The sequence below is a fragment of the Poecilia latipinna genome, unplaced genomic scaffold (genome assembly GCF_001443285.1).
Source record: "Poecilia latipinna isolate Pla-1442-1.1 unplaced genomic scaffold, P_latipinna-1.0 Scaffold603, whole genome shotgun sequence".
NCBI lineage: Eukaryota > Metazoa > Chordata > Actinopteri > Cyprinodontiformes > Poeciliidae > Poecilia > Poecilia latipinna.
The window spans coordinates 233,116-254,275 of NW_015113219.1; the positions used below are offsets into that span (position 1 = coordinate 233,116).

General features: G+C 38.5%; 2 protein-coding genes across 2 annotated transcripts; both read left to right on the forward strand.

Annotated features, from left to right (window-relative positions):
* Positions 1–436: 436 nt before the first annotated feature.
* Positions 437–14,673, forward strand: ano6 (anoctamin 6). The gene is made up of 20 exons (XM_015042834.1): positions 437–744; positions 4,740–4,810; positions 5,558–5,686; positions 7,380–7,445; positions 7,520–7,807; positions 8,670–8,783; positions 8,899–9,014; positions 9,581–9,715; positions 9,848–9,950; positions 10,683–10,743; positions 10,855–11,000; positions 11,098–11,175; positions 11,354–11,585; positions 11,670–11,839; positions 11,993–12,090; positions 12,324–12,457; positions 12,576–12,781; positions 12,922–13,118; positions 13,565–13,670; positions 13,757–14,673. The coding sequence occupies exons 1-20, from the start codon at positions 663–665 to the stop codon at positions 13,979–13,981; spliced, it is 2,757 nt and encodes a 918-aa protein (XP_014898320.1). The 5' UTR covers positions 437–662; the 3' UTR covers positions 13,982–14,673.
* Positions 14,674–16,149: 1,476 nt separating this feature from the next.
* Positions 16,150–20,900, forward strand: pwp1 (PWP1 homolog, endonuclein). Its single transcript, XM_015042838.1, has 15 exons — positions 16,150–16,322; positions 16,584–16,642; positions 16,724–16,899; positions 17,659–17,744; positions 17,837–17,933; positions 18,151–18,261; positions 18,395–18,525; positions 18,680–18,750; positions 18,962–19,058; positions 19,149–19,210; positions 19,289–19,400; positions 19,512–19,602; positions 19,694–19,815; positions 19,938–20,043; positions 20,130–20,900. Exons 1-15 carry the CDS (start codon positions 16,257–16,259, stop codon positions 20,222–20,224), a joined length of 1,482 nt encoding a protein of 493 aa, XP_014898324.1. The 5' UTR covers positions 16,150–16,256; the 3' UTR covers positions 20,225–20,900.
* Positions 20,901–21,160: the final 260 nt, after the last annotated feature.

Consider the following 21,160-nt stretch of genomic DNA (forward strand, 5'->3'; position numbering starts at 1 on the left):
ATTTGGATTTTGTTTTAGCTGTGACAAATTTTTGACAAAAATTGTCATGAATTAAATGCATCTACTAAATCACCCTGTCTCTTTCAGTCAACTTAATATGTAAGTTTTACAGTTTGATTCTAATCATGTTTTCTTAGAATATTTTGGCGAACTTGTATGAGTTATATCGTAATATCCTGAGCTAAGTAACAGTAACCATTACCTTCGAAACCCTTTTCTTACTCAACACATATGGCAGAGTATAACTTGAATTTGGACCTTTTCAAATTCAAGTTGTGCTCTATGTCGAGTAAAAACAAGTAACACTGACGATCCACGGGTTCGGAAACGTTGGGTAAAACTTTAACGTACCTAAAGATTCCCGTCTGACGTGATCAAATCTCGCTTCGACACTCTAACATCCTCCTCCTCCATCGCCGCCGCCTCCTTCTCTACCCCACCCTATTGTATCATTTTCATTTTGTCAAGCTTCAACTTGACCAAGTTTTTTTTTTTTTGTTCAACTGATAGTGTGTTGAAACTATGCAGGAATGTGCAGGAGGCTGAGTCGCGCTTTAAACCCGCACCAGCCCATCTCTTGCTGTTAAAAGAGTACATTTGTGGATTCGTGTTTGTTTCAGCTGTTGTTAAAGGAGGTCCCTCCCGACTCGCTGTTAAGGACCATGGACGACAATATACTCGAGATGGACTCGGACAATGACGACTTCGATGAATCGAGACTGGGCATGATACAAGAGGAAGTTGGTGAGAGCGCCACTTTTTCTTTCGCAAGAGACCTTTTAAGTCCTGGTGTGCTTATTGTGTCTGCCCAGGTTACTTATGGGTTTATCGCGGCCGACATGTGGTATCTTTAATTCTCCATAACTGCCCGGTAATTCTGCTACACTTCAAACAGCATGCTTCTTTTTTTCTTTTGTGGTGTAACTCTAAAACCGCCAAGAGATACCAACATTTCTCCTTATGATTTTTAATCTATTATAACTTTAACTTGATGACATTCAAGTTATAACTTATTTTATTGTTACTCAAGTTTTTACGTGCTTATTTGAAACCCACTGTGTTGTCACTAGCTAGTTGATAATAATGTAAAAACTTAGTGTTAATGTTCAAAATATGCAAACTGGGTTCAGTGGAAACAACTGTTCAGCTGTGGGCGTGACGTTCCCACATCTCGGAAAAGCCCCTTTGCACCATTCCATCTGGACTACATAAAAATAGACAAATGTTTGGAGTTCAAAATGTGCCAAGATGTAATGACATTAATTCATGGTAATATCTACAATTATTATTTTTTGACTACCTCATCCTCTGATATAAAGCTCGCAAGACATTTGGGTTTAACATTTTAAAAAAAAAAGTTACTTCTTTAGCGTTTTTCATTGTTGTTAGTTCGGTGTACAGGAATCCAAAAGTCCCAAAAGTCTGAAATGTCTGCACTTGTTCGTAAGTGTAATTACCTGTGCCTGCTGCCTTGTCTGTGTAAAGCTGAACATGCCAATACATTTGACTATATATTTATATTCAAGTCTCCCGTTCAACCCACAATTATTTATACCACTGACAGATATTGTCTAGGATTTGGAAAGTATCCAGTTCAGGAGCATCATTTACTTTCCTTGACACTGATTGGCTGTACCTACAAGAGCGAAAATAAGGAAGACTGTAGATGTTAGCTTTGGCAAAAGATGTATTTTGTGTTTTAACTATTAAGTGGTTCTAAATTATTTTAGAGGGGCCTCAAGTATTTGCGAATTCTGGCTATGCACAGGTGGCAGATGAGAAGGCGTATGTATATTTTTGGTATGTTTTGAATCCCATATACCTGAATGACAATACTACAGAACTACAGACAAGTTGAACTGAGAAATGAATGTGACTTGAATGGTTTTTAACTTACATATTCATTCAGCAGTTAAGTCGTTTTATACTTGTGCAACACTCATTAACGTATGTGATATATATTTTTGGTATGTTTGGATCTCGTAGTGACGGAGCCTATCATGACATTTGGCTGTAATGTTTCAATTCAGCCTCATTTCTATCATTCTGGTGTATAGGTTCTCAAAAGTACCTATCATATATGTACATGTTCTTGTGTACATTGTACTTGGTTGGTTTACTTTTAGATCCTCATATATTTTTTCTGTGTAGTTCTGATTTCTCTGAGAAACTAACAAGAAGCTTGAAGGAATTTCGTTTGTTGATACTCATTTGATTTAACTTTCCAGATTCTTATTACAAAGTGATGACATAATTCATGACAAAGTATAACAAAGAGCGTTTAAGGTGACAAATGGTCTATGGAAATCATGCCGAAATTTTATTGAAGGAAAGTCATATTAGGTTCTTTAAAACATCTTTACAAATGAAAATCTAAAAGGTGTGGTAGGTGTTTTATGTTTAACCTGCCATTATTGCAGCTAATGTTACAAAGTCCAAGAGGTATGGATACATTTCCGAGATTTTGTATGAGCTTATTTATGTCTTATTTAGCTTCATTACCTATCATGAACACCATGTTGTGTGTATTTTGTGTATTTTTGTTATTAGTAATCAGCAGTGGTTGTGTGGTTGGGAAAATCCAACCACACAAAGCATCTAGACTGGACCTTAAAGTGGTTCTCAATAGACTGTGTGTTCTATTGTCATTAATTGTTAATGTATTCATTGATTATGTTCAGCTGAATACATAGGCTTACAGCTAGTTGTAATTGCTCTGTTTGCCATTGATCTGATACTTAATCTAATTTGGCACTTGAATATAAAATGTTTTGCAAAGCAAAAGTGCTTCATTATTGTTTTCTTTAGAAAATAAACATTTCTAAGGTGACACAATGTATTTGTCATATGAAGCACTGCTCACGCTTAAGTAAGATCTTTGAGCTGATTATTGTCATGGAGATGGCTCTGTAGTGAATTACAGATGTTACGACTGTCCAAATGCAGAAGGCTATTTCCTGTCAGTAAAACAGGCAGAAGAGCCTTCCTTATCTGATTCACTGGTTTAAATAGTAATCATGCACTGTAAAAAGGTGCTGCAAGTAAAGGTACGATGTTGTTTTCCTGTTTAGTTGCGCCATTTTTGCTTTGCGTGCTGATAGGAGGATGTTCACTTGAGAGGAAGTTAGCATGTGCTCTGTGGGTTGTGGCATAAAAGCAGATTTTTTTTTTTTTTTTCAGCCGACTGCATCTGTTAGTGGCAGATGTTTTTACTAGAGTCCAACTTAATGTAAAATATTTTCAGTACAGTAGAAAGACTAATTGCGACATCTTAGCTTTCATGTCAGAGCAAACATGCGGCAGCGCAGCAATGAAGATGAAACCGGTTTATCTTGAGGGATTTATGTGAAACTCACATTGAAGCAGTGTTCATTTCATCAATATAAATAGTGATTCCGCTGTTATTTTCCCAGCCAGTTGCTATGGCCAGTAAAAACAACATCTGTCTTTAGTTATTGCTCCGCTTCACGTGCCAAGAAGGCAAGACTTTCCATATTAAAAGCTGTGTCATCTTCTTGCCGTCAACAATTAGCTGTAGTGTACATTCTTAGCCCTCAGATGTGAGTTACGGCGCTGCGTTAAAGTATTTGCGCCCCACAAAGTTCACTTGTTTTTGCTTTTTCTGTGTTCTAGCAGTATTTCAAATAACAGATGATAATGTCAGGATTCCTCAAAAACTTTGAAAAGCCCCTTGGTTTAGTTGCTAGTTTGAAGCATCGTTAGCTAGGGGATATTTTCTGTCAGCGCTTACGTTTGATAATGACACAGAAGAACACTGTCTATTGACTGGGTATGCAAATAAGCAATAGAAAATGAATTTAAAGTGCAGCAGACATCATGTTTTTCCTCAAGTGTTCACGCTATTCTATACACTATATCCTGGAACCTGAAAGGTGTGTGATACCACCCATATATATATAGTATATATATATTCGCAAAAAAAAAAAAAATCTGTCTATAATTATGACTGAGCATACAGTCTTTCGTTGCTTACTGTTCTCAATAAGTTGTGGAGGAGTAGGTCCAGAATTTGGAGAAACACAACTAAACGCTGAATCAACTTTCACCGCTGCAGTGAGAAATTTTAGTCTACAAAGTTAAAACGTTTCAATGACAGTTAAATGCTAAAGAAAAAGGAACGACATATGCAGAACAGAAACGCTGTCCTGTTCACTTTTCCCACAGCAGATTCAAACTAAGGGATGCAAACTGTCAAATCAGCAGCAGCTCCCCTGGTGACAAATGCTGATTAAATAAAGAGTCTTGTTGTCGTTTACAAATAACTTTTTTCATTTCTGTTTCAGTCATGTGCCTGCACAGTGTCCTCCACCCTTATTAGCACCTCTTGTGAACCTGTCTAAAAAGCCTTCAGTTCCATTTCAGTTCTTATTGCAGTAGCATAACCTTTAATTTAAGTAAAAGAAAAATTGTGTACTTTAGAGACATTGCGTTTTATTTGTATCATATTAAATGTTTATCAGGTTATTATGGCCTAAGTCTGTTGAAAATCCCCAAATCTAAAAGAAAAAAAATAAATTCTATATAATGTACAGGATGTGCATTCATTGCATGACTTTGGTTTTTATATACTTAATGCATCTCCACTTTTTTTAAAATTAAAACTAAGATGAACACTTTTTTGTTCTGCTAAAGATTTGGATGGAACTAGTACATTCTTTATTTTTGCTATATGTGTTTATTGTTTTATTTAAGTCTGTGTCATCATTTCCCTCTTTCAGTGTACCCTGAGGAGTTTTTACCCACGTATTACGCTATTAAAGCAGAAGTGTCAGCAAAAAAAGCAAATCTGGTGAGTCCCTGTCCTTGGATGTGAGTCAAATACAATCACTGTGTTCAGTACTGTAAATATATTTGTACCTTTAAAAATGTCTCTCTTTTTTTTTTCCTTTTAGCCACCGTAAATGTTTGATTGTTTAATTTATTGTATTACTATTATTATTATTACTATTATTATTATGAATTTGGTGCACTCATGAAAACATAATGTCTTTTCCAATTGTTGCCTGTTTGGTGTTTTCTTCATAACTTTGTCATTTCCTGTTTTTATTATGTAAAGCGCATTGAACCGCCTTGCTGCTGAAATGAGCTATTATATTCAAATAAATGTGAAAAATGCGTCACCTCCTTTTTAAATCACGATTTAACAATTTTTAATGAAAAAAAAAATAACAGTGGCTGTTATTGTTATGCAAATTGACCGGCATTAAACTTTTTGTTTCATACATTTCTAAGGCAAATTACACAGAGTTTACACAAGATAGACATTTAAATAGCTCTACCGTGACAGAAGTCTCATTGTGCGGAGAGAGGGAGACAGAGGGCGGGTATTCTTGGGTTTGTTGACTCTTCCCGTTTTTCCCTTCATGGCATCACAAATGAAATTAGCTCACCAGGGGAAGCAACTACCTGCCGCACAAAAGGTCCTTTTTGACCCGTCATTCTCTCCAACATGTATGAAGTTATGGAGGAAGACTCGTACGAGTTTCGGGACGTCGACTTACCCGACTTACCCGATGGGCATTGTTTCCCCAATCAGGTTGAGTACAACAACCAGCCGGACTCATTGTTCTTCAACGACGGTGTGAGGAGTGTGGACTTCATCCTGGTGTACGAAGATGAGGATACGAAGCCGTTTGACAAGAAGTTCACATGCAAAAGACGCAAGGTGAGGTCCTCATTTCTTACACGTACCCGTTTGTCTGACGTAGTTATGCAAAGTATTCTTAATTAATGAGATAAATGACACCAGCAATGCTTAAAGCACTGTATTAGAAACATATGTGCTGATAATAACAACCGAAACCTTCGCTTAGATTGTACTATTCTTTCTTTTACGAGAAAACCGAGCTATTTTTCTAATAAATTAAGTTCCGTACACACAATAAAAACTCAAGAATCGCAGAAAAACACTTATTATGAAGACGTCATTGACTGACAAATTAATACGTTTCTTTAAAAAATGCATCAAAGACTTACAGTAGGAGACATACTTAATTCCTCTGAGGAATTGTATTGCTGTCAGTCCATTATTTGCACCAGGATGAACGCCTCTGTTGTCTGTGTGTACACAATATCACTTACCGCTTTACCTTTGACGTGGCTGGGGAAGCTATAATTACAGGTCGGGCCACTAAAAAAAAAAAACACAATTCGTGCACTTAAAAACTTTGACGTCCCGGCTGGATTCAAGTCAAACTGAATTTAATCTTAAAGTTTGTCCAGCATTGTTATTTTAAATTAGTGCATCCAGTTGGTTTGGGAATAAAATGAACATTAAAATAGCTTGAACAGGGCACACCCATGTATGTTTGTCACCTTAATGTCTTTCAAAAGAGGCTTAACATATTGTTTGTTTTGAAAACACCGCACAGTGTGCAACGCACGCCCTTAGATTTTTTTTAGATTAGGTAATTAAAGAAGTGACATTATGGCCTTAATTCTATTAAAGAAGATTCCCTTCAGGGTTCTGATATAGGGATGTTTTTTTTTTGGTTTTTTTTTTTGCTTTTTCTGGGCTACTATGGGCAATGAGTGGCGACTGCAAACATGCCCCGAAACTCAAGTCTCAAAGCTGATCAGCCTGTTCCAGACAGTTCCTTAGAAAGCTCGTAGAGCTACTCAAAAGAGGCGTGAGCATTTATTGCACAGTAGATGCACTGAAGCAATTTATCTGTCATAATGTTCCCAAACACACATACTCGGTTTGCCCATTCTGTTTCTGCTGTAACTCTGGGTGCTGGAGAGCCGAATGCCAATAAAGACGGTTTTAACTGATCACTGTTACGTATAAAACATACAAAACCAGGTTTTTATTCGATCACATGATGGATTATTTAGTTTTCATGTAGTTCTTTTTGAGAAAAACAGGAAGAGCGATGAATTCAGTTTATTTCCTTTCCTGTTTTTCTTGGAAATGAAGCACAGCTTGTTATGAAAAAAGAAAAGAAGGAAGCGGCAACAATGGTGCTGCAGGTGATAACAGAAATATTGGCACAGAGACATTCCAATTTAAATCCACCTGGAATGACTCACTTATTTCATAAGATACTCATCCTGATTTAGCAGAATAACTTGGGTGGAAATTTTATTTTTGCTATGTTTCGTCTGTCGCAAGGCTTTAAAATAAAAAAATTAAAAAAAAAAACCGCTTGGTGCGCTTTTTAGATGTTCCCTTCGGCTAACCCCGCAGATTTTCTGCAGAATTCATCAGGACAGAGATGGTTAGCAGACAGGTGAAACAAGCCTCAATGTGACGCCATAATGACACCAGGAAGTTGTGGGTTACTATTTAAAAGTCCCTAGTTAGGAGTTTCAGTTGTCTAGACGACCGAAACTCCAAACATTTTTTTTCACCGTAGAAACGGCGAGAGTACTTTGAGGGCTGCCTGATGAAGATGGGCCTGGAGCTGGAAGCCACGCCATCTGTAAGTGGAAGCCGCCGTTTTCAGTCATGTCCCCCCCACTCCTGCTTGAAACTAACTCTCATTGCCTTCTGCAGGTCCACAACGACAACCTCATGTATGTGAAAGTTCACGTGCCGTGGGAGGTGCAGCGCACATACGCCGAAGTCCTGCACATCAAGATTCCCATAGAGGTCAACGATCACGTCGACCGTTCCCCCATCTGGGACCTTTTCGACTGGATCACCAAGCACTTTAAACCCAACGAGAAACTGATAAAGAAGGAAGTAGACCACTACACCGCGCCCTATCAGAAGCACCATCATGAATGCTTCCTGAAGATGGACAAGGAAAGATTCTTCACTCCATCCATGAGGAGCAGAATGGCGAGTTGTTTGCGTGTTTTACAGCTTTCGATCTCTATGCATTTTTGAAACCACCTGTGCCGAGTCACCTTCGTTTTTATGCCACGTCACGCCGATCGGTATTTTCATTTCATTACATTGCTGTTGTCAGGAACAAGATAAATAATAACGCTCTGGCCAGGGCTGCACCGATTGCAGTTTTCTGGCCGATCGCCGATTACCGATCTTTTAAATAGCCTAACTTACCGATTCCGATTGAGGCCGATACCATTTTTTTGTCTGAAATTTTGCTCCGTATATCAAGAAAGTTGCTGAATTGGCAACAATGGGGTGACTATTGCTAACTGTAAATGTGCAGACATGATCTGGTCGGCCGGTTTGCCAGCCAAGCGTCTCCTACGGGGTAAAAGAAAAGGACGGTGGTTGATTTTTAGACCTTTGCCGAGGTTGATAACATCGGTGGATAAGATCGGCTTCACATGTAAAAATCAACTGATCACCAATCTCCCAAAATTAAGGAAATCAGCACTGATAAATTGATTCACCCCTAACTCTGGCTGTACTTTGTGCTGTATCTGAGCAAATTTCTGCACTTGATAAGCCAAGCTTTCTTTTTTTACTCCAAATATACTAATCTTAATCTCTTAAAGAGCTTTTAAAGCAACAGGGGGATTTTTTAAAGTCATATTTGTTATATATAGCATTTTTTTAACAACTGAAGTTATCATAATTGCTTGATTGTGCTATAAATTGGCATTTTGTGCCTGAAAAAAAAAAACAGTGCTGGCCCTTTAAGAGCATTCTATCTGTCCTAACCTGATCTTAATGTTGATGGCATGATTTATGCAGGAGATAACTTTTTAAGCTCTTCTTCTTATCACAGGCAAACTTCATCATGTGCAGAGCTCCTTATGAAATCAGAGGAAATGTTAAAAAGTTTGGTATCACCAAACTGCTGAATACTGGAGTTTACAAAGCTGCCTACCCTCCACATGACGTAAGTGTTTTTGTTTGTTTGTTTGTATTTTTGCTGCATACATCAGTGTAAATATGTGAAATGCTTCTCCAGTGTGTAAAATGCTTCTGATTTTTTATTTTATTTTATTTTTTAGTCCAGATTCAACGTCAAATCCACAGTCGAAAGCTGTCCCAACGAGAGATATCTGCTCTACAAGGAGTGGGCTCATCCCAAGAACTTCTACAAGACGCAACCACTGGACCTCATAAGGTTTGCAAACTCATTTTATGATTTGGTTTTATATTCCAGGTTTTACTGGAGTTACACTTTCAAGTGTGCTAAAATAAATGATTAAGTAAATAAAGTGCATTTAAATTGTTTTCTCAGTTCGAGAGAAACATTTTTAGAAAATATATAGCAGAAGAGGAGACATGAGTCAGTTGATCCAATGCATCACGTACTATTTTTTTACTTTAAAATGTAAAAAACACAAATGAGAGATAGATTTAGTCTGTAAATCAAATCTAAGGTGTGAAACGTTACTCTATGGTTAAGAAAAAAAAACCCTGGTGCACCCGTAGCTGAAAGACAAAAACAAGTAAAACAACAAATTCATGGACAACTCCCCGAGTAAGCATATGGTGCCATTAACAGTACATCTCTACTTTGTGTCATTGTTAGAATCAGGATAAAATTTCCACATCTTTTTTTTTTCTAGTATTTTCATATTTTATTTAATTTGAAGAAAAAAAAAAAAAAAAATCCAACTAGTAATTTAAAGTATTTTTTTTGTCTTTTGTTACACTTGCACAAAGAGTTTGATTTCCTTCCTACAGAAAGTACTACGGGGAGAAGATCGGCATTTACTTCGCCTGGCTGGGTTTCTACACCAAGATGCTGGCTTTTGCTTCTGTGGTGGGACTGGCCTGTTTCTTTTATGGATACCACATTCAAGAAAACAGCACATGGAGGTATTTCAGATAAGTGACCTATGAGATGTAGGTTGAGTTTGTTCGTTTTCCTGTCGGATGTGAACTTGTTTGGTAGACATGCTTTTCTTTCTGTTGATTTCTTTTCTGTCTGTTCTGTTTAAAATAACGCAGCAAAGAGGTGTGTGACCCCGACATCGGAGGAAAGATTGTAATGTGTCCTCAGTGTGACCTCTGCAACTATTGGATCTTAAACAGCACCTGTGACACTTCAAAGGTGAGCGTTTTGACAAAAACTGTATTTCACTCTATTTAAAGTATTTGTCTCCTTGAGCGCTTTATTCTCTTTTATTGCTTTTTCAAATCAATCATAATTTTTTTCTTTCTTTTCCACAAAAAACTAGAAAAAAACGTTAATGTTGAAGCTAAAACTGGTTTCTACAAAACAATGACAAGTAAATAAAACATGTGACATAAAATAAATGATTTCATTAACATTCACCTCCAAGTCCGGCAGCGGTTTCTCAATCAGATTGAGGTCTGTGCTTTGACTGGGCCACTCCAGAACATCCACCTTGTTGTCTTCAGCCATTTCTGTGTAGCTTTAGCTGGATTCTTTCAGGTCATTGTCTTGCTGGAAGATAAATGTTCTTCAACGCTGTAGTTTCCTAGCAGATAGAAACAAATTGTCCACCAGGATAGTAATTTGCGACAGGACGGTTTAAAAAAATTTAAAAAATACACATACAGAAAAAAACTTGAGAGGTAACAAAGAAGAACTCCAAGTCTAAACTGATAGTATGCTTTGTTTAATAAATCAGAATCAGTTTAAAGAGAGAAACCTGAAATCATGTAAAATTATGGATGTTTTTACTGTATGATCCCATTGGAATTACGGTATATTGAAGACGTTACGATTAAGCAATTGCTAACATCGTATCTTAATTCTGTGTAGTAAACCTTTTTGTAGTTCACTTTTGCAATTCATTTGCTGCTGTTCTCTTTTCAGACCCTGACTATATTTGATCATTTTGGAACGCTGGTGTTTGCTGTTTTCATGGCAGTGTGGGGTGAGTTTGTGTCAACGTGTTGTGTTAACATTCCTATTTTTCAGCCTTTACCACCGACTTTCTTTCCCCTAATTGCTCTTCCTCTGCTGTTCTGGCGGTTCTGCGCCGCAGTTACGGTGTTCCTGGAGTTCTGGAAGCGCTACCAGTCGCAGTTGGAGTTCGAATGGGACACGGTGGAGTTTCTGGAGCAGCAAGAACCGTCTCGCCCCGAATATGATGCCGCGTGTGTTTATGACACGATCAATCCTGTCACAGGGGTAAAATAAATAAATAAATAAATAAATAAATAAAACATTTTGAATGACAGCTGGCGATATTGACCCTATCGTACTAAAGTGTGTCTATGTGATGTAGGTCCAAGAGAAGGTGCCGTTTACATTCTGTGGACGATGTTTTCGAATCTCAATAGGAATTGGGACAGTGCTGTTCTGGGTAATCTAATTAAACGTATTGCTACTTCATTTTTAACAGTGCCTGTAGTGTTTAAAATATAATAAATGATTCACCCTGATTGTACTGGAAACAGACGTTTATGTATGTGTTTTATGCTTGTCGTTGAAACTTCTACACCTGATGATGTACAATAATCTATTTGCTTGTCGTCCTCCAGATCGTGCTGATCCTGGCGTCCATCGTGGCCATCATTATCTACCGACTAGCTGTTTTCTTCTCCCTGTCAATCAAGCTAAAGAACCCAGGCAATTTTACGACTCTAGAGCCACTAAAAGAGTACGTAACGCCGCAGATGGCCACCTCCGTCACAGCCGGCCTCATCAACTTCGTTGTGATCATGATCCTCAATACTCTTTACGAGCGGGTTGCAATCTGGATCACGGATTTCGGTGAGTCTGTCCTGTACTTGTGCTTTTGTTCCCCCCGCCCCCGATTCGAACTCGTTTTTAATTCAGTCTTCCACGCGTCGACAGAGCTTCCTCGGACCAGAACAGACTACGAGAACAGCTTGACGCTGAAGATGTTCCTCTTCCAGTTCGTCAACTACTACTCCTCGTGCTTCTACATTGCTTTTGTGAAAGGAAAGATAGTCGGCCACCCCGGGCAACCTGTTTATATCCTGGGAAAATATCGGAACGAGGAGGTGATGTTCAGTTTCTTGGAAAAATTTTCATTTTTTTTGTTGTTGTTGTTGTTGTTTCAATGAGACTAGATGCAAAACAGCTCTGTTCATGTGAAGTTAAAAATGTTTTCCTCACTTTTGCTGTGGCTTGTCCTGGGTGTCTGACTCCTGCAGTGTGATCCCGGTGGCTGTCTGATTGAGCTGACCACTCAGCTTGCCATCATCATGGGAGGGAAAGCAATCTGGAACAACATCCAAGAGGTCTTGCTGCCGTAAGTAATCGCATTAAACCAACTCCTTTCTTACAGCTATCGGAAACCATAGACGCTGACGTAACGTCGCTGACGTAGCCCTATGGCTACCATCTTGGAATTTCCGTCGTATTCCCTACGCCTGAGCAACCAATACTCTTTTATTAGGCCTGTGTCGAAAACAATCTGCCTCTTTATCTGGCAGCAACATGCTGCAACATTTTTTACGTTCAGACATTGTCGGTCCTCCACAGGTGGGTTAAGAATCTGATCTTCCGCTACTGCACCCGGGTGACCCCTAAGAAGGTGGAGCCGCCTCGCTGGGAGCAAGACTTTGAGCTTCAGCCCTTCACAAAACTCGGGCTCTTCTATGAATATCTCGAGATGGGTAAAAAAAAATGCCTCAGTATTATCTACCGTGGATCTGTACCTTGTGGGCTTGTGGACATGCAGCCAGTTTAGTCGCTACAGGATCTCGATCTCGTCGTGTCTTTCGTTCTCCCCAGTGATCCAGTTTGGCTTCGTGACGCTGTTCGTGGCCTCTTTCCCTCTGGCTCCGTTTCTGGCTCTCGTCAACAACATTATCGAGATCCGAGTCGACGCTTGGAAAATGACGACTCAGTTTCGACGCATACTGCCCGAGAAAGCCCGGGACATTGGAGCTTGGCAGCCCATTCTTCAATGGATCGCCATATTGGCAGTCGCGACAAATGTAGGTTGGATTTTAGAACTTTTTGATTATGACGTGAAATATTGTGAAGAAAAAAAAACAAACATTTACAATAATTGAATGCAGAGACAAACGACCACCTTCTTTCATTTAACTTGCATGCTGCTTTGGTGTCTCTACAGGCCATGATCATTGCGTTTACATCCGACATAATCCCACGGCTGGTTTACTACTGGTCATTTTCTGTGGAGGAAGGTTACGGTAACCACAGCATGAGCGGCTTCATCAACAGCTCCCTGTCTTATTTCAACACCGATGATTTCAGTAAGGCTACAGTCACCGACGCAGTGGAGCGACCACCAAACATCACCATTTGCAGGTGCGGGGTCTGTTTCTTACACTCTCATTGGCTCCTCTGGTAAATGACCTGTACTAAAATAAAACTTTTATAAAGTAATCTTTTCTAACACTAGCTTAATCTCATACTGAAAAATTTGGCAAAATCCAACCTATGTTTCAACACTTTTATTCCGCAGTGAAAATTATCCAAAACTTAGAAATAATAGTTTTTGCTTACTTATTGGCACTTACTTATAATATTTCTTTATTTATTAGATTATATTTTTTTTTGCCCAAAAGGGATTGTACAAATAAGTAAATTTTTCAGTGTGAGATGCTTGAGTAAAAGCCGCATTAATGCTCTTTTGTAAATTCTTCGCCAGGGGAACCAATATACTAAATGTGAGAGATGCTGATGCACAAGAAATATCCAAAACTAATTGTTTCGCTCTGAAGAGCAAACTAAAATATATTTTTCCTCTTAAGGTATCGAGACTTTCGGTTTCCTCCTGGACACCCCAGACAATATCAGTACAACATGCACTACTGGCATGTGATTGCTGCCAAAATGGCTTTTATAATTGTTGTAGAGGTGAGACATACACACAAAAACAAACACATGTTCCTTATTATGAAAGCTCTGGACAAAAGTACTTACTCTTTATCTGGTCTTCACAGCACGTTGCGTACCTCACCAAGTTCATCCTCGCCTCCGTAATCCCAGACATCTCGCACACCACCAGAGAACACCTCAAACGAGAGAGGTACCTGACCCAAGCAATCATTCACGAGGTTAGACTGAACCTGGTGTCCAAACGCTTGAAACCGGTTAAAGATGACCTGTCAAGTCACATGGCAAGGAACGACAACGACAACGATGAACTCGAACTCTCAGAATACTGACGGAAACACAGTGCAGAGGACACTTTGGTTCACTTTGGTTTACTGGCTTTTTGTTCCGACAATCCTTGGCATCCTGTGAAAAGTTAATAATCGAAAGCTATCCCTGGATTATTTTGTGCTTATTTTCTCTGAAGGAAAATGCATTTGTCTGAAAAGCGTCAAGAAAAAAAAAAAAGAAACAGAGGAAGTCCTGTCTTCCTCCACCTCTAAAAACATAAACACAACATTTGGTTTATGTTGGCCACGATGGTTATTTTTGAGCCAGTATGTAAGGGGAATGTTATAAAATAACTGATAACAAAGAGTGGTTAGTTTCAAACCAGTTTTCCTCAGATGAATTCTTAGCATCTTGTGCCTTTAACTATTTGACTGGTAGATTTTTGATTAAGTTGAGTCCCAGTAGTTTTGTGCTACATTTTAAGAGCTTTATCAAAGCACATGTTAACATAGAAGGGTTACCCATACTTTGCTCAAATGGTGTCATATAATTGTCAGTATTGCATTAAAAATAACATGCAACAGCATTTGAGCTCTCCATAATTTTTGTTTGTTTGTTTTCTTGTCATTTTTATACTCGATTTAAAGGCCAAGGTGATCTGTGAAACATTATTGTATGTCACAAACATAAAGCTACCCAAGTGTTTATATTTACAAAATTACATTTCTTAAGCTGGTTTGATATGGCCAAATGTAAAAAAAACAAAACAAAAAAAAAACACAAAAAAAAAACACAAGCTTCCACTTTGATTGCTGACAATTGTAAATTTGTAAATGTACACCAACGGTCTATGCATCCCGTCAAATGGGTTACATTTTTTTGTAAACCTTTGTTGTGAGAATAATCTCTCTTTCTGTTGCTGTATTTTTGAATATTTCACTTTTTTACTGCTTAAAATTACTTTACTTTGCTAATCATCAATTGCGTGTTACATTCTCGAATAAGAAATAATGCACTTAATCTTTAGTTGTGCAATTGTGTATAAGTCAAAGCTGTATTATTACCTGTGTTGATCAGCGGTACTGCATCCATTATATATGCAAACATTACCGTTTCAGTAAGATTTTATATATTTTTGTATTGTCACTCATGTGCTGTTATTAAACTGTTTTTTTTGTTTGTTTTTGTTTTTTAATTTAACAAGAAGTAAAGATTTGTTTTATTCCATTAACTTTTACTCTGTGCTTCACTTGCATCTTTTGGACACAAAAAATTGCATTTTGAACTCGTCTCAAAATAATTTTATATTACTTTTCTAAATACCATTATCAGCTTCAGTCATCACCATAACATATAATGACTAACGTTTTATTTGTTTTCGTCTTTTAAAACTTATTTTAAACAATTGTATTACATTTTATTATGATATGTAGCAACATTAATTTTGTTTTTCTTTATGTAGCCTAGATAAATTGCTCCATCTTCGTCTACTGTAAGCAAATGTTTTTTTTTTCTTTCTTAAATGTATCAACATATTTCTGTTTTATTTTGTTCCATAATTTTCACACCATCCTATTACATTGTCCTTACCATACATATAGTTGTTGGGGGGGGGTTAACCATATTTAGATACTAAGGTGTCTTATGTTGTCTTTATTTTAAGAATATCAAAAGCAGATAGCTTGTTAGCTACCATCTACAAAAAAAAGTAAAAAAAAAAGAGAAAAGTTCAACAACTTCTCCAAGATTTTTTTTTAGCATACACGCTTCTAAGTTAATAGTTACACTGCCGTAAGAGGAGGTTATAGATGTTTAAGTCCAAGTTATTAAAGTTTTTTACGTTTTAGTGGGAAATGGCAACTTGACGGTTTCTAAACCATAGATATAAATACTACGCCCTAAACCCAAGCACAGTGTTGTGCTCCCTTTAGTTTTCCCGTTTACATATCCATCTTCGGTGTATTCAGCTTGATGACAAGATTAAATACAACACCCTTTTCTCACATAGCCGCCGATGGAGTTCCAGTATGTGTTGACGACCGAGATTCGCTAAATTATGAAATCCAGTTTTACTTTCTGATTTTTGACAGGCTTGAAAATTTTACTTCAGCTTTTTGTAAGGCATTTCGTAAGTAATTCGGTCCTTTTCTGAGTCTTTGACGGAATTTTAGTCAGGCAGCTTTTTGAACGCCCTAAGTAGGAGCGGTCCTAATTGCTCACATGTACCACTGTGTGCATGCCTAAGGTGAAACAGTTTGAGAGGGGGTAAAAAAAACAAAAAAAACAACGCACATTTTATTATATTTACTGCTGTTGGTCTACAAGTATTTTTACATTATGAGCTCCCAGATTACGTGTGTCGGGTGGGTGAAACGTGGCGTTGCCAAGGAAACCCCTGACAAGGTAGGGAACGTAAATATACTGAAGAAATCTGTCAACACGGCACTTTAAAGCCTTCGTGATCATACTTTAGGTGCTTTTACTGACATTTTAAAACTTCAGTCCGTCTAAAAGAAATGTATAGACTAACAGACGGCATACTTTGTCCTCCACCAGGACTTCAACAAATATCACATATAAGAATCACTTGAAGTTAAATATACATTTGTATCTCACCTTTATTTATCACGTGTACAAAAAGGTTTCTGTTTTATTTTCTCTCAGGTCGAGCTGAGTCAGGAGGAGCTTCAACGCATCATTACCGAAGCTAGAGAAGATCTGGGGTAATCGCTGCAAATGCGAAGACAAACACTGATTAGATTTTGATGGCAAGCGATAAATGCCCTTCTTGTCATTGAACCCAGGGACGTAGCAGATGAAGATGAGGAGGAAGATGAAGGTATTCCACGTGATGACGATCCATCTGGAGAAACAGTAGAAGATGATGATGACTTGGGTCTAAAGACTGGGAATGATGAAGAGGAGGAAGACGATGAACTGGCGGAATATGGGCTGGACAAGTATGATGAGGACGATGCAGGTAAAGGGCAGAGGGTTTGTGTTTTCATTTGTTACTCCTCTTCTAAGCACCAAATAAAATCTTTTGCAAAAATATTTACACAATCTTAAAAGTTTTTTTTATGCTTCTAGTTGGGTTTCTAATGCATCATATTTTAGAGACAAGAACAAAGTAGCCTTCAATTGTGAAGTGGAAGGACGCTAGAAAAATGTTTTCCAAAGGTTTCCAAAAAAAGTCTGACCTGCATCCGCATTCCCCCCATTTATTCTGATACCCCTTACTAAAACCCAGTTTGAAGTACAAAATTATACAGCACATCGCCTAAGCAGAAAGTAGTATTCATTGAAATATTGCGGAGATAGCATCATGGTGGGGAAGGAAGCGGAATAATAGAGTAGAAAATTGGTAATAATAAAAAAATTAAATAAACTTTACAGTAGTGTCACATATATAATCTAAAAAAGTATACAGCTAAAAATAAATGCATGCAGATTCTACAAAATGAGAGTATTAAAAAAAACTCATTAAATGTAAAATTAGAGCTAAATAATTGTTAGTACATTCACCATCAAACAAATACTTTACCAACATACGGACAGGCAATTACTAATACAGTTGATTCTGTATTTATGTTATTTCCCTTCCCCTTCACACCTATGCTATTTTGTATTGGCCTATCACATACAATACCAACAAAATGCAGTTGCTTTTTTGTTTATAACTTTACAAAATGTAGAAAAATTCAAGGATATTTAAAACATTTCACTGAATCCAATTCAGCTACTGCTAACCTTGGCGACAGTCTAGCCGGGCTCACAGTGTTCAGCTCTAATGACGAGGATCCCTACGTCACCATCAAAGACACAGTGAGTATCTGCTCAGATTGGGCCTGTCGGCTCTTGTTTGTCCCAAATAATGTCCCACCTGTGTAGTTCTGTTTGCTCACCCCACCGTCTAGGACCAGTATGAGCGAGAAGACTTCCAAATCAAACCCACTGACAACCTCATCCTGGCTGGCAAAACGGAGAAGGACTGCTGCAACTTAGAGATCTATAGTAAATATATCCTTTTTCATTATGATAAGTGTGTTTGATGATTGGAAAACTGGAACAATCTGTTATTGCACGAGCACTTATCTGATCAAATGAATCAGAATCGCGACTCTGTGGAAGTGTGTAGGAACCCTGTTTTAATATTTCATAATTGAAGTTAAGTGCATTCTTTTTTTCTTTGACGAAAGAGCATTTATAAACATGTTGTGTAACTTCCCAGTTTATAACTCGGAGGAGGAATCCATGTATGTCCATCATGACATCCTGCTGCCAGCCTATCCATTGTGTGTGGAATGGCTGGACTTCGACCCCAACCCACAGGAAGGACGAGGTAACGAAGCCTTCAGTCAAGAATAATAGTAATAAAAAAAAAAAACAACAACCCTCCAGTTATTTGATAAGTCATGTTTCAAGCTATCATAAAAAGAAATCAAAATAATGTTCCTTGTGCGTCCACTCTGCAGCTAACTACGTCGCCGTGGGCAACATGACTCCACAGATAGACGTGTGGGATCTGGATGTGGTGGACTGTTTGGAGCCAGTCTTCTCCCTCGGGAGCAAAAAGGCCACCAAGAAGAAAAAGAAAAGCAAAAAGGTGCAAAAATCCCTATTGACGTCACACAACTAGCCGCTCATGCCGAGGAGGATTCATTTCATATTTTGTTGCCGTCATTGTGGCGTAATAACTTATTAAAAGCTTGTTTTGGTGGCAAAAGTTTTTGAACGTATCACTGCGTGCTGTGCGGCAGGGTGCAGCAGCGGAGCCTGTGGAGGGACACACAGATGCAGTGTTGGATTTATCCTGGAACAAGCTGGTCAGGTCAGTGATTTTTACTCCAATCTTAGTTTTGGAAAAGTCTTAAAACATTTACTAGGTCTGGGTGAGCATGAGAGATGACATCAAAGCAAAGAAAAACAATTGTATTTCCAGACTGCTGTTTAAATCACCTGTCCGTCCCTCACCTGTCTGTCTGCAATAATCAACCCGATATGATTTACATGTTTTATTTCCAACATTTGCTCCTTTTAAGGAACGTGCTGGCCAGTGGATCTGCAGACGACACAGTCGTCCTGTGGGACCTGGCTCAAGGCAAGCCGGCCACAACTCTGCGGAAGCATACAGACAAGGTAACCTGCCACGCTGAAATGTTCAGGATTTGCTTTCTCAGATTGGGCAGCCGTTAGCCGCTGTTAAACAACCGACTTCTTATGTTCCAGGTCCAGACGTTAAGATTTCATCCCTTCGAGGCACAGACCTTGATATCTGGATCGTACGACAAGTAAGCATGATGTTCACCGCGTCTTTGCCGACAGATCTTTGTAATGGTTTGGCATTAACGTCGTGCTTTCGTCTTTAGGACAGCCGTCCTTTACGACTGCCGGAATCCAGACAGCAACTTCAGAACCTGGAGGTTTAGTGGGCAAGTGGAGCGGCTGGTCTGGAACCACTTTTCACCCTTCAACTTCCTGGTGAATACTCAGAACTTCAAGCATACTCATTTACAGTAACTTGCTGCAGTATTTGTCTGTTAGTATTTATCTCTCTGTGTGTGTGTGTGTGTGTGTGTGTGTGTATTTCAGGCCAGCACGGAGGACGGTTTCGTCTACTGTCTAGATGCCCGCACTGATAAACCATTGTTCACGCTAAAGGCACACGACGAAGAAGTGTCAGGTTTGTCAGATGCTGACGGAAAACTTTTTCGTCTTGTCTGCCTGTGACGCTTACGGCGGAACGAGATGACGTTTTTCTTGAACCTTTGCAGGTTTAGACCTCAGCAGCCAGATCAAAGGATGTCTCGTCACGTCGTCTGCTGACAAACACGTAAAGATTTGGGACATTTTAAGCAACAAGCCCAGCCTGGTGCACTCTCGAGACATGAAAATGGTGAGAAGTTGCACATGCTATTTTGCAGTCGAGGGTTGAATAGTTTTAGATAGAGCCGTAGCTGTTGAATATCTTTTAGGTTTTTGGGTGGTAAAATGAGATTTATTTGGTGGTGTGAACAGGGGGTGCTGTTCTGTGCTTCGTGCTGCCCTGATCTGCCCTTCGTCTACGCCTTCGGAGGACAGAAGGACGGCTTGCGGATTTGGGACATCAGTGACGTTGCAGCTGGTACGTCTAATCCCTCTGAGTTTTTCTTTTCCTATAACTTTCTTAACTCTTGTCATACAACTTCCTCTTTTGCCGTTTGCTTTTAGTGAGCGAGGTGTTCGGCAGCCGAGAGCGGATGACGGTGAACCCGGGAAGCCAGGCTTCATCGTCTGCAGCCACAGCAGACATGGAAGTCTCCTAGTGATCTACTGGATTGTCTGTAATCATAAATTAGTTGGATTGCCATGGAAACCCAGCAGGCTTCCCTGTTGTGCCTTGCTGCGAGAAGGGCAGAACTAGATTAATTTCAACTCAGTATTTAATAAAGACTGACCAACATGTGTCTAAAAAGACTGGAACACAAACTTGTTAATAAAATGAAAATCACAATAATTAGATGAGATTATCTGATGGAGGCAGAAATGCTATTGTTTTATAACGTACTCATTTTCTCAGATCTTTGTCCGAATGCCTCTCTCTGTGCATTACAAGTACAACTCAATATTAAGAGTAGTAGGACTGATTTACCTGTTCACACAAAATAAATCGGTTAAAGTGTTTTATAGTAATTACAAATGTAAAGTTACCAGATTTGTTGCTGTTGATTCTGATTTTTTTTAATGTGGGTCCTAATATAATTGGTCTTTTTTTTGTTCTAATTGGTCTTTTTTTGGCGTTCAGTTGTAAAACGAACATTTTGTTTAAAGTAGATCAAATATACTATAAATTGCTTAGAGATATGGCTCCATGGCTTCTGGTTGCATGCACTATATATTTAGCATCTTTTTTTGCTGAGGTTTTGGTTCCTGTTCATAAATAACATTAGCGCCATTTAAATCTGTTTAAAGCAATTAAAAACTGTCACTGTGGGCTATAATGAATAGAAGTGGGTTTTGGATACATTTTGTTGCAATATAGTGGAAGAATACAATCATTTCTACTGAAGTACCAAAGAGACTGGTATTTTACGATTATGACTTTGGGTTGGTCTGTCAACATTTCAGTAAGATTCCATGAAAAAACAGAAGCAAAGTTCATAGTATCTGAGTTGTTTATTACCAAAGTACCTGTACTTAAGGTCCAGACTAGCATATTTAAGCTACTGGGGAAAGTAACGTTTTTAACTTTTAAGATTTTT

What these genes read in the sequence shown, in the direction of transcription:
- pwp1 (XM_015042838.1), top strand. Translation starts at nt 16,257, where the DNA reads ATGAGCTCCCAGATTACGTGTGTCGGGTGGGTGAAACGTGGCGTTGCC. An exon ending in TGCGGAAGCATACAGACAAG is followed by an intron (nt 19,059 to 19,148) that starts GTAACCTGCCAC and finishes CTTATGTTCCAG; the next exon opens with GTCCAGACGTTAAGATTTCA. An exon ending in ATATCTGGATCGTACGACAA is followed by an intron (nt 19,211 to 19,288) that starts GTAAGCATGATG and finishes TTTCGTCTTTAG; the next exon opens with GACAGCCGTCCTTTACGACT.
- ano6 (XM_015042834.1), top strand. Translation starts at nt 663, where the DNA reads ATGGACGACAATATACTCGAGATGGACTCGGACAATGACGACTTCGAT. An exon ending in TCACATGCAAAAGACGCAAG is followed by an intron (nt 5,687 to 7,379) that starts GTGAGGTCCTCA and finishes TTTTCACCGTAG; the next exon opens with AAACGGCGAGAGTACTTTGA. An exon ending in CATCCATGAGGAGCAGAATG is followed by an intron (nt 7,808 to 8,669) that starts GCGAGTTGTTTG and finishes TTCTTATCACAG; the next exon opens with GCAAACTTCATCATGTGCAG.